Source organism: Solanum lycopersicum, chromosome 2, assembly GCF_036512215.1.
Source record: "Solanum lycopersicum chromosome 2, SLM_r2.1".
Taxonomy (NCBI): Eukaryota; Viridiplantae; Streptophyta; class Magnoliopsida; order Solanales; family Solanaceae; genus Solanum; species Solanum lycopersicum.
The window spans coordinates 59,088,427-59,100,224 of NC_090801.1; the positions used below are offsets into that span (position 1 = coordinate 59,088,427).

General features: G+C 31.8%; 1 protein-coding gene across 2 annotated transcripts; it reads right to left on the reverse strand.

Annotated features, from left to right (window-relative positions):
* Positions 1–458: 458 nt before the first annotated feature.
* LOC101252350 (eukaryotic translation initiation factor 3 subunit D) lies at positions 459–5,203 on the reverse strand. Of its 2 annotated transcripts, none has more exons than XM_004232839.5 (2): positions 3,322–5,203; positions 459–663 (listed from the first exon to the last, which is right to left on the reverse strand). In XM_004232839.5, exon 1 carries the CDS (start codon positions 5,055–5,057, stop codon positions 3,324–3,326), a length of 1,734 nt encoding a protein of 577 aa, XP_004232887.1. In that variant the 5' UTR covers positions 5,058–5,203; the 3' UTR covers positions 459–663; positions 3,322–3,323. The 2 variants fall into 2 exon arrangements, with proteins under 2 accessions (XP_004232887.1, XP_004232885.1); XM_004232837.4 differs by having other exon boundaries at positions 459–905.
* Between the last annotated feature and the right edge of the window lie 6,595 nt (positions 5,204–11,798).

Consider the following 11,798-nt stretch of genomic DNA (forward strand, 5'->3'; position numbering starts at 1 on the left):
TTAAATTAACGTGTTTATTTATCATGTAGCTGAGATTAAATTTAAGGGTGTATTATATTTTTATGCTTTTTTCTAATTCTATTTTCTTCGATCAATTCAGGGGGTTAGACATCGTTTTTGACTCAATTAAGCTTAATTGGGGTTCAAAAAAAGTAAGCTTTGCTTTGGGCTTTCTTGTGGAATATATTTATATTTTAGTTCTAGGATAGGACGTATATTTATTTATATAGAAGTAATACTATATCTTTTTCGATAATTGCAGATTTAAAATAATTACAAGTATATAGCCTTCGGCGCTTCGAGCTATATGAAAACTGCGGTAAACCCAAATATTTTCAATTACGTGATCGGACTCTCTTCTTTCTTCTATCATTAAAGAACAAATTTAATACCATTATCACAATATTATTAAGTATAAAATTCGTATTCCAAAAGCTGCATAATTAAGATGTTGTCAATTTGTAACACCTTCATGATTTTATTCTATATAACCGAAAAATCCTCACATTAGTGATGTAAAGTGTTTGAAATCGATGGATAACACACATCGACACCTTATACTTCACACATGTTATATCTTACACGCACCATGCTCTAGCCATTGGGCCAGTCTCCCAGGGGTGAAAGGTCAATAATCCATCAACTAAAATGTATAACTTTAAACTGCAAGTAAAAAGAGAATCCTATCACAAAATTATCCTCGACAAAATTTATCAAAACCACAACAGGTGGGAGAAATGAAGCCGAACAAGTTTGCTAAGATGGTTAAAAAAAAAAAAAAAAACTCTCCAACAAGATGCCTTCCTGTTTCTAATCAGACACCAGAGCAGAGTCACCTCACAAAGCTGTTGATAAGAGAAAGCTACAGGAGGTTCAAGCAATACCCCACTTTATTATCCGACAACCTGGATCACGCTTGAACAATCAGAGAGTATTCAAACAGAAAGAAAATCAAGGGGAAAAATTGACTACAATCTCTTTCCAGTATTCTCAAATAAAATTATAGAAACAAGAGTTTACCATTGAGTCCAACTACTCGTTATTCAAATAAATAGTATTCTCAAATAAAATCATAGAAACAAGAGTTTACCATTGAGTGCAACTACTCATTAAATAAGGCGCACAAACAAGAAACCTGAGAACCGCATGCAGGTTGATACAACCCCACCACAGATTTTCCACAAGGCCACAGGTAACACTACATACACTTACAAAATGAGCGCTGTAGCTATTCAGTTCAAGCAGTAACCACTTGAGAAATCAAGTTCCACGAGAGTCTGAGGGAAGGAAGAGGGGAACAAGAACATCGATTCTGCTTTGCGTTAAGCTTCTCTTTAGCATCTGTTATGGTACATTCTCCTGTCAACACTCTTGATTCTTCTAGATGGCATGCATATACTGCATGCCCATGAAGTTTCACAAACAGCTAAGTACAGTTTTTATAATCCATACATAACAGAGAGTAATACTACTCATGAGGCACCATTATCTTAAACAGTTGCCCATGGGATGCATTTAAGTTTTTACCGTTGTCCCATGAATCAATAGTTGCAGTCAGTAACACTATGTGACGACGCAAACCTCTAATCACCCAGTGTCATGGACAACCTTCTAATCTCATCATGCTTTAACACGTGCAATTACAACTATTTCCATACCAACTATAGCTCCAGCCCAAAATGCCCAGGGTCCATTGCACCAGCCAACAGGCAGTACTAATTCACATATTCAACAGGCTGCCCTAGCAACACTCAACCCATAATAAAGTCGTTGTGCCTACAATGCTGCTCTAACAAACTTACTAGAAACTCCATTAGAGCCACAATGCTCTAAAAATAGCTAAAAGACCCTCAATATAAGTATCAATTTTCAAGTCCATCTTCTAAGGAAAAAAGGTTGACCATTTTTAAGTGGATTAAGTGTCATTTATAACTCTATTTGAACCTATCTCTTGTCACGACGTCTAAAGCTAGAAATCCACAAGATTAATGTTTCAGAGGCAAATTATAAGATGAACATGTGCTCATACAAGATTAGCAATGATAGGAAATGTCCACAACTGTCAGAAGGCGCTAGTAGCACATATGGAGGAAAAAATGAGAGAATGTTGCTTGAGATGGATAGGACATGTATTAGGTAGTCTTCCAGATGAATTGTTTCTTAAGATGATTAGAGGTGTTACAAGAGGAAGAGTTCGACTTGAAATCACAATGAAAGGAGGTGTCTTAAAAAATTAAAAGTATCTAAGAGACTATGTAGATCTAGCAAAAAACATAAAATAACGATACTTGAAAATCCATACAAGTAATACGGTCTAGAAGACTTGTGCTCACTAGATGACTCACAGTATACCAGAGAACAGAGATAAAACCAGTAGTGTATATTAGAGAATACTTCTACTATATAGTCTTAAGTACCACCACACATTAAAATATATGGACCCAAACAAAGCATTTATGAAATTAAGGTCCCATAAAGCCAACTCCAACAAACAAATTGATGCGTACTTGTTGTAATTTCATGTCAAATCTAGTAACTAAGGACTTCTTTTTGTGCATAAATAGGGGAGAAGTAGTCGGAAGCAAGCAAGAGACTAGTACTAGCTTTTCTCAAAGAGAGTCTTGTATAGTCTATCTCCAAAAATATTCGTGTATAGCCATTACCCCTATGCAACATCCACTTATATCACAAAATGTCCTTTACTACCAAATAATGACACCCCCTCCAGTGACATTGACACCAAATTATTTCAACTCTCCCATTTTTCATGGCTCTCCACAGTTTTTTAAGTCTAATTAACAAATTCAATGATTCGGCTTCCTCCTCTTAAGGGACTTCACACTCTTGGAGGAAAAAGAGTAGAAAAATATCCTCGGATACTACACAAATAAATAGGCAATTACGTGGCCTAGAAGGCATAAGTGAAAAGCTATAGAGAAAATATTGAAGCTATCACGCAGGTTACCTATTCAGCTCAACAAATTATTCTTAGGACACATAAAAGAGGGAAGATAAAATCTACTACAAGCTATATGTATGGAAGATCAACTTTTCACCTTCTTTAAAAGAACCAACATCATCCACAAGAACTCTTTGTACTAAAAGTGCAAATAATAAAATCATTTAAGAAATTAAAGTGTCTTACATTCATAGCAACAAAAGAAACAATAACTCTAAAACTACAAATGGCAGAAACTAATATTTTTTTTTGAAACTGGTAACTTATGGCAGAAACTAATATAGCGATTGTTCTTAAAACTACAAGAGCAGGAGATTAATATTGAGAGTAAGGACTATCATGCAAGTGCAGTATCAGATTACCCTTATGCAGCCTCAGTGCTAGTCTCCTTTTCCTCTACTTCATTTGCAGCCCCGTTTGCCTCCGCAGCACCTTGCGCATCTTCAGTAGGAGGCTGAACCTGTTCATCTTCTGGCAATGGCTCCTCAACATAGTCATTCTCAAACGCATCTGGAGGCACCTCATAAATTCTAACTTGTGGCTTGGTTGGGTCCTTAACAAGCACATATTTCCCTTCATTCAACTTCATACAGAGGTCCACAATACTTTTCACAATACCCCACATGTTTGATGTGTTCAAATTAATTTGTGTAGCAAAGTCTTTAGGCTTATATCCTACAACAGCTAATATCACATGGTTAAAATGATCCCTGGGATGAACTCTTGATACATAACCCAACTTCATCATATCAGCATTAGCTAACAGTGCTTGTGCAGTCCATTTAGCAAGTTTATTAGCATTGTTCTTCAACTCAGTAGCTAACACAGCACCCCTTTGTGTCTCAAGCTTCTGCCTCCAATCGACACCAGAGTACTTTGGATCAAACTCATTCAAGGCATTCAGAGTCAGGAATGATCTCTGGTTGTTCACTTCAGCAACACTTTGCACTTCACATCGTGCAACCAAATATGTATCATCATCCAGTTTCCACCTTCTGTATCTGTAACCCACTGATGCCACCTCTTCCCCTTCAGTTGCAAACGGGTTTGGCTCATCATAACTCAACTTCTTCCCATCTCTAATCAGCACCTGTTGCGAGAAATTCTGATTGATGTAAGCTGCCTCGACACTCAATGAATAAGCTGAATTGATATCATCCTTCACATCAGGCAATGGTTCTTGCGAAGTTTCATGCACAGAAAGCAAATCCAGCTGTGACCCATCACGCTTGTCGAAAAACAACTTATTCCCAACACGCTGAACAACAATATCCCATGAGTAAACAGACCTGGGAGCACACATTAAAGTAGACAAGATTGTATCTGTGGCGAAAACAGTAGCTTTATCCTCATTAGCCAAACGGCGGATAACAGGATCATCAGTAGTAGTAATTTTGAAGAAATTCCTGTTCTTGAACCTCTCCAGACGACGTTCGTTCTTTGGAGTAATACGGTCATAGGACCGGTCGTAAAACTCAAGGCCACCGCAGATTAACAGGTCTTCAGGCTCTGGAACGGAGAACGAAAGCTTTGAGAAGGTAGAAAACGGGATCTGATCAAGCATGTTCCATTCAGGCTGAATATCAACTGATGACTTGAACACCGCAGATTCCCTTCTCTGGCCAGCATTGGTGCCTGAACGATTGAGATTATACAATCTGTCCCGACGAGCTCTTTCTTTCTCTTGCTCACGTTTTTTGGCCTCGACTTCCTCGTCGCGCCGCTGTGGAAGCTGAGAACGGTTATTATGTGGATTGAACCGCCACCTAGGGTTAAACTTCGGACGATGTTGTCCATGGTGATGGGATTTAGCGGCAGTATCAACGAGACGGAAAGATGAATCTTCGTCAGCGTTGAGTGTAGCAAAGGAGTCGTCACCGGAGAAGTCGAAAGCGGAATCAGTAGGGTTCTGCTTGGAGTTAGATCCAGGTCGGTTTGAGAGAGACCGAGTCCAATCAGCGATTCGGCCGAGCTTGTCGGAGCGGGAGAAAGGGGCAAAAGGGGCGTTAGAGATTTGGTTTGGGACGGAGACGGATGAATCCGGTGGACCCCATCCGTCGGAATTGAACGGCACGGAGCCCAGATCAAATCCTGCCATTGTTGATAGGATGAAAACTTATCAACTTTCCGGCGGGTATCAGGAGTATGAAGAAACGAAGCAGAGAGTAGAACTATGAATAAAGTTGATAAACCCTAGCACTAAAAGAGGATTATATAACTTTGAGAGACAGGTCCCTTGTGAATATGCAAACTTCAATATATAGCCCCTAAATTTATATGATTTGCAATTTGCTTTCCGTTATAAAATTGTTTACTTTTACTAAAAATTTCAAAACTTTTCCAAAGAATAATGATTTATTACTTGTGCTATTGCGAAGTTGTATTTAAATGGTTTTAAGAAAATTAATATAGAGCTATACCACTTTTGATCAAATAGAAATTCAATTTGTGATAACTTATTCCTCCTTTTTTAATAGGAATAATTATACATAATAGCAAACTAATAATTTAAAATAAATAGAGTAGCTACTGTTTAATTTAATTGTGCCCATAGCAAACGTTTGCAGTCGTCTATCTTCCTAACTCTCGCTCGCCACTCTCGCTTTATAGAACAGAAGTGCATAAAATTGCATTTCTATTCTGTATAAAATGAGAGAAAAATGTATATACACATGCAAAAACATACATTTTCTTTCTATACACTTATAATTATACAATATACAAACATTTTACTTCGATTCAATTGTATACAAGTGCAAATTTTATACAGATATTCCAGCGAAATAGGCCAACGAATTATACAATTGTAGCAAAATAGGCCAGCGAATTATAGAATTGCACCGAAATAGGCGAGCGAATCATTAAATTGTATATGTATGACGAATTATACATTTATATGCTTGCTATGAATCATAATTAAGCAAACTTTGTTATAACTTACAAATATGACTTTTTTTGTTTGCCACGTGTGAAAGTTACTTTTTTTAATATTGTTGAGAAAGTATTATACCATCACAAAAGATCAAACATGTCATATTCTATGTTAAAATTGTAATCTTAGTTGAGCTCCTAAATAACTTAATAATTCCTTCGAGCAATCATCTGTGATTTATAATATACAGATTTATAGTATTTTGTTGGGTATATGCTGACACGAGTCATATTTTTCTAGTATTAAATACAAAATGAGTTGTGTAGTTATTCCTTGTTATCAATGTAAATAAAAATATGAAATGTTATTTTGAAATTTTATATATTTTATTTTCTCAGTATTATTGACACGTTTTGAACGCTCTAAAGATATAGCTAAATTGCAACATAAAATTATATGCTTATTTCAAAAATGAAATGCCCATTAAATGTTGCGCAAGTAAATACTCTCATAGATTTTCAAATATTTTGGCAAATATTTTTGGATAAAATTTCGTCATGAGTTTGGTCATAATATATGAAAAATATATTTTATATTTTTAAGAAATATAATTTGTACCCATAAGCTTTAAAAGTTATCAAAATTAATCATATGTTTGTATAACATGGCACACGACTTTATTATCCTACGTTGATTGTTCAGCATTTCATCAACTATATAATTACTTTGATATTCACTGAATATGCCACACTTCTTTGATGTTCACGTAAAAATTTATCTGAAACAATGCTAAAACTACTAAAGAGGGTATTTTTATAAAAGTTAAAAATTTGGTGTATAATTTGAATTATTAAATGTTGAATAAATTTTAGGTTTAGCAAACATAAAAATTATGTGTATGTTATAACTATAGTTTACATAATTACGCTCCATAGTAAATTTATGTTTACTATGGAGCATTAGATTTGTATAACTCACATACAGACATTCGATTGTATAAAAGCGTAACGATTTTATAAGTATATCAATTAGATAATGGTATATATATATATATATACACACGCACATCAATGATTGTGTTTGTAGACTTGTATACAATTAAATCAAAAATAAAATATTTGAATTATCTCTCTTGCTCGATTTATATAACACAAATTATACATTGTAATTTGTATAATTTATATTTGTATAGAGCAAGAAAAAGAGAAATACAAAAGAGAACAGATAGAACCTAATTGCTCACGAGATATCTCATTTTTTTTATGAAAAAATAACTTAAATACACAACTATAAGTTTAGTATTCTCTAATTTTCCCTTCTTTTTTTAAATATTACATAATTTTATTTTATTTTATTTTAATTTTAATAGAAGTTCAGAGATACATAGCTTTCTCTTTCCTATAACACACACTTCCCCAATATCATGCCTATTTTTTCTCCACTAAAACATTCAATCTTCTAAATCACTTTTTGAATTTTGAATTATTAATTTTAATTTAAAACGTTTCAAAACATTTAATATGAAATTTTGAATTTTAAAATTCAAAAAGTTTGAAATTTCTGAAATTTGGACCATTGTTCTCTGGTTCTTCTTCTTCTTACTCCATCATCCATATATAGTTCTTCTTTCTTCTTAATCCATCATCTGTTCTTATTTTCTTCTTTTTTTCTTCTTGTTCGTTGTTATATTACATCAACCGTCTCTAGGATTTTTTTTCTTCTTACTCCATCATCCGTTTTTTTTTCCATTGTTCTATTACACCATATTAATGAATCCTTTTACTAATAAAAGGATTTATGATTCGGACGATGAAAATTGGAAAGAAAATATAAAAAAGTCTTTGCATGATCCTATGAATGTTCGGAAGGATTCAAACAAAGATTTTGGCAAATCATCTAAATCAAAGGTTGACAAAATACACAAAAAAAAGAGAGAAAAGAAGCAGCAACCATTGTTGTTGAAATTAGTAAAAATTTTAGTAAAGAAATCCCATATGTATCATGAATTTTTGAAAATTATTATCATGTATCAGACAATAAGTTTAATACATAAGTACTCAGTGTGTTATAGTGTGTTTGTCGATGCATTGATACATGAATTAGATGTGTATCATATGATTTCCTATGTATCAAGAGTTTTTGAAAATTGTTATCATGTATCAGTCAATAAGTTTAATAACTGCGCCATCAAGTGTGCTTGCTGATACATATCGACGCAGTGTGTTATAGTGTTTAGACGATGCATTGATACATGAATTTGATGTGTATCATATGATTTTCTATGTATCACGAGTTTTTGAAAATTGTTATAATGTATCAGTCAATAAGTTTAATAACTGGATGTTCATAAAAATGTCTTCAAACTAGATGATATAATCTTGAATTTTCAAAATTTGAAATTGTTATCCAATTACGCGTTGAATTAATGCTTATTAATGAACTGTTACCGTAATTTAAGCTGATTTAGACAACAAATTTAAATGTTTCATTTTTTTCCCTTTTAATCTTAACAGTTTTAAGCAACTGTGTATCATTTGCCATGTATCACAACATACTAATGTATCACACTACAACAATTTTAAGGGATTATTAGTAAATACTAAATTTATCGGGACAAAATGTAATTATTATATTACACTATGAAATTCCTTAAATTTATACTTTTTTTGTTGGGTTTGCCACGACCCGGACAGAATGTCCAATTATAAAGCCCAACTACGCTACATATGGGTTGAATCCATCTTGAATTGTTGGGCCATGTTCCATTTGAGTCCAATACACCAATCTTGGGAGAAAAGGTGGTTAGGGCTTATTTACAAGTTCATACATAACTATTCAAATTTCATGTGAATTGAATCTCAATTATATTCTCATGTCCAAAACTTAGCTTTGTCTTTTACAGTTGACTCCTCATTAGTTTAATCTAATTTAATATAATATAAATATAAATATAAGCATAATCACCCTTCACCTATTTCTTTTCTTTTTTTCTTTTTAGGTACATAAATAAATCCTCTTAATTATTATACCTCCTAATACATTTAGATCCTCTTTTGACATAGAGCACGAAGATGTAACTATAAAGAAGAAATTACAGAAATATATAGTTGGTTAAAAACAATTATCATTGATTAACAAAAAATACTGTAGTTAATTTTCATTATATCAACTTTTTATAGACAAACTAAACATTTATTTTAGTTATGATATTGGTGAGAAGTCTTTTTTTCCCTCTATACATCATTTAATTAGCTGGCTTGTAGCAGACAGCAAGAATTTTGTGTATCTAAAGTCACTAAAAATTAAAGGTGTTTTTAAGTACCATTCTGCAAAAAAGAAGAAGAATATTGGATTACACTAAGCCAAAATGCTCATTTTATCAAGTGAATTGGAGAGTTGGAAAAGTCCAGGAGTAAATATGAAGTCAGAATTTTAATTTTATGTGTTCTGAATTTTATAATTACCATTTCAAATATTAACAACTAAGTAATAAGCTTAATATTCGTATATGTATTTAAGTGTTATTAAGTAATTAATAAACTTAATGTTGGTGGTTTTTAAGTTAGGATTTGAAAATTCTAGATACATCAATATTAAGCACTAAAAAGAGGTTTTTAGCTAGGATAGAACCAGGTCAAGTGGGTGAATATAACTTTTTTTTTTTTTGAAAAAGTTAGTGAGTTGATCGTATTCAAATTTGACCATGAGTGCAATATTAGGATAATTTTTGAAGCAGCTCCGTATCTAACGACGACGTATCACTTTCTCCAACCTAATAATACCACAACAAACTCATCATGTACTTTTTGCTGTTCCAAAATAAGCTTTGGATGTCTAAATTATTCGTTCCACAAAAATAAGGATTTGTCTTTTGGAAAAATTGTATATAATAGCAAACTAATAACCTAAATTAAATTTGCCAGCGTCTCTCTCCCAAAAGTCTCGCTCGCCTCTCTCGCTTTATACACAGAAGTGTATAATTCTGTTTCTGTTTTGTATAAAGCGAGAGAAAATTGTATATACACATGCAAAAATGTATATCTTCGTGTTATACACTTAATTATACAATTTACAAACATTTTACTTCAAATATTGCAGAGAAAAAAGCCAACGAATTATACAATTGCGAATTATACAATTGCAGTGAAATACAATTTTCTCTAGTTTATACAACAGAAGTGTATATATTATGTTTCTGTTTTTGTATAAAGCGAGAAAAACATATATCTTCTTGCTATACACTTATAATTATGCAATATACATACATTTTAATTCGATTCAACTGTATGCAAAACAAATTATACAATTATAGCGAAATAGGCCAGCGAATTATACAATTTAGGCCAGCGAATTATATAATTGTATATGTATAACAAATTATACAGTTTTATGTTTGCTATCGATCGCAATTATGTAAAGTTTGCTATAGCATACAAATATGAATTTTTTGTTTGCTATATGTGAAAGTTGCCCTTTGTTTTTTTACTTATTACTAATTAAATGTATTAAATAAATAATTAGAAGTGATTCTACATGTATTACAACAAGAGTATACAATTTTGAAAGAATGAGATCAATTCCTTCTTGAAATCCTAAAATGCCATTTATTTTAAAACATAATAAAAATACGTAAAATATCACTTATTTTTAGATAGATAAAGCATGCTAATTTAGAATTTAATTACATCTTATGAAATTTGAGTTAATAAGAGCGGTTAGGTTTTGAATAACGTACTATCTAATTAATTTTTAGGGTGTAACTTGTATGCCATGCCTTCTTCATGAAGCACACGTATGATATCGTCGAACATTAAAATAGTTTATAATCAAAATATACTAAACAGTAAATTCGGTCAGCTAATGGCTCGATCTTTCATTGGATTTCTTTTGATCAATTGTCTTCCCTTAATTGTATACTATAGGAGGACCATTAATTAATATTTTTGGAGCTATGAAACGGAAATCGTGATTCATGAGGAGGCTCAATTAAAGTTGTGGAATAAATAAATAAATTAATGGAAAGCAAAAGGCAATATCTGCAGCAGAAAATGACATGACTATAGTAGCATGTTTGGATAATTCATTTTAAGCATTTGTAAATTAAATATGACTTTTAAGCATTTTTATAGTGTTCTTGTGTTTTCTGATGATTGATATAAAAATATTTTTAGATAATATTATCTGTTAAATTATCATTTTTTTAAAAAAGAATATTATATATATTTGTTGTTTGTAAGTCAAGTAATGATGAATAAATAATGACTTGCATTTTCTCATGAATCACGTTCATTCCATATGAAACTTAGGACTAAACTTTTTTCCATTTAATAATATTGAATATTGAAAGAACTTTCTTTTTCACCTTTACTTTAATGATTCATGTTTAGTAATAGTCCCACTATGATTCTTTAAAAATCCCAAATTTTGAGTTCGTTTGGCATTATTGCACCTCACAATCTTCTTAACTTGTTGAGATTATCCCACAACAAGTCTCTTTAACAGTTTGTATGGTTGTTGCTTATTGTGTGGTATATTATTATCATATTGTGTTGTTAATTTAAATATAATATTTATTTCAAATATTATAATACAAATTTTATCGTATCGTTGAGTAATTATATATAAGGTCTTCTGTAATAATTAATTTGGTGTGATCGTATCGTTACTTTATGAAATTAAATCCTTAATAGTCTTAATTAGTTTTTACTTTGCCTTTTTATAATAGCTTTCATTCTTGCCCATACCATTTTTTTTTTGTAGTTTATTGTTCGTATTGTTGATATGTAAAATTATAATATGTAATGACGAAAATGAATATAATCTATTCAAATATTATATTTATTATAACAATATATATTTGATACAATACAACACAAGATTTTACATACAATATATAAAATACATTATGAAAACAATACATTATAATAATCTAAACTATAATTGATGTCCATATATTTTAAACATTAA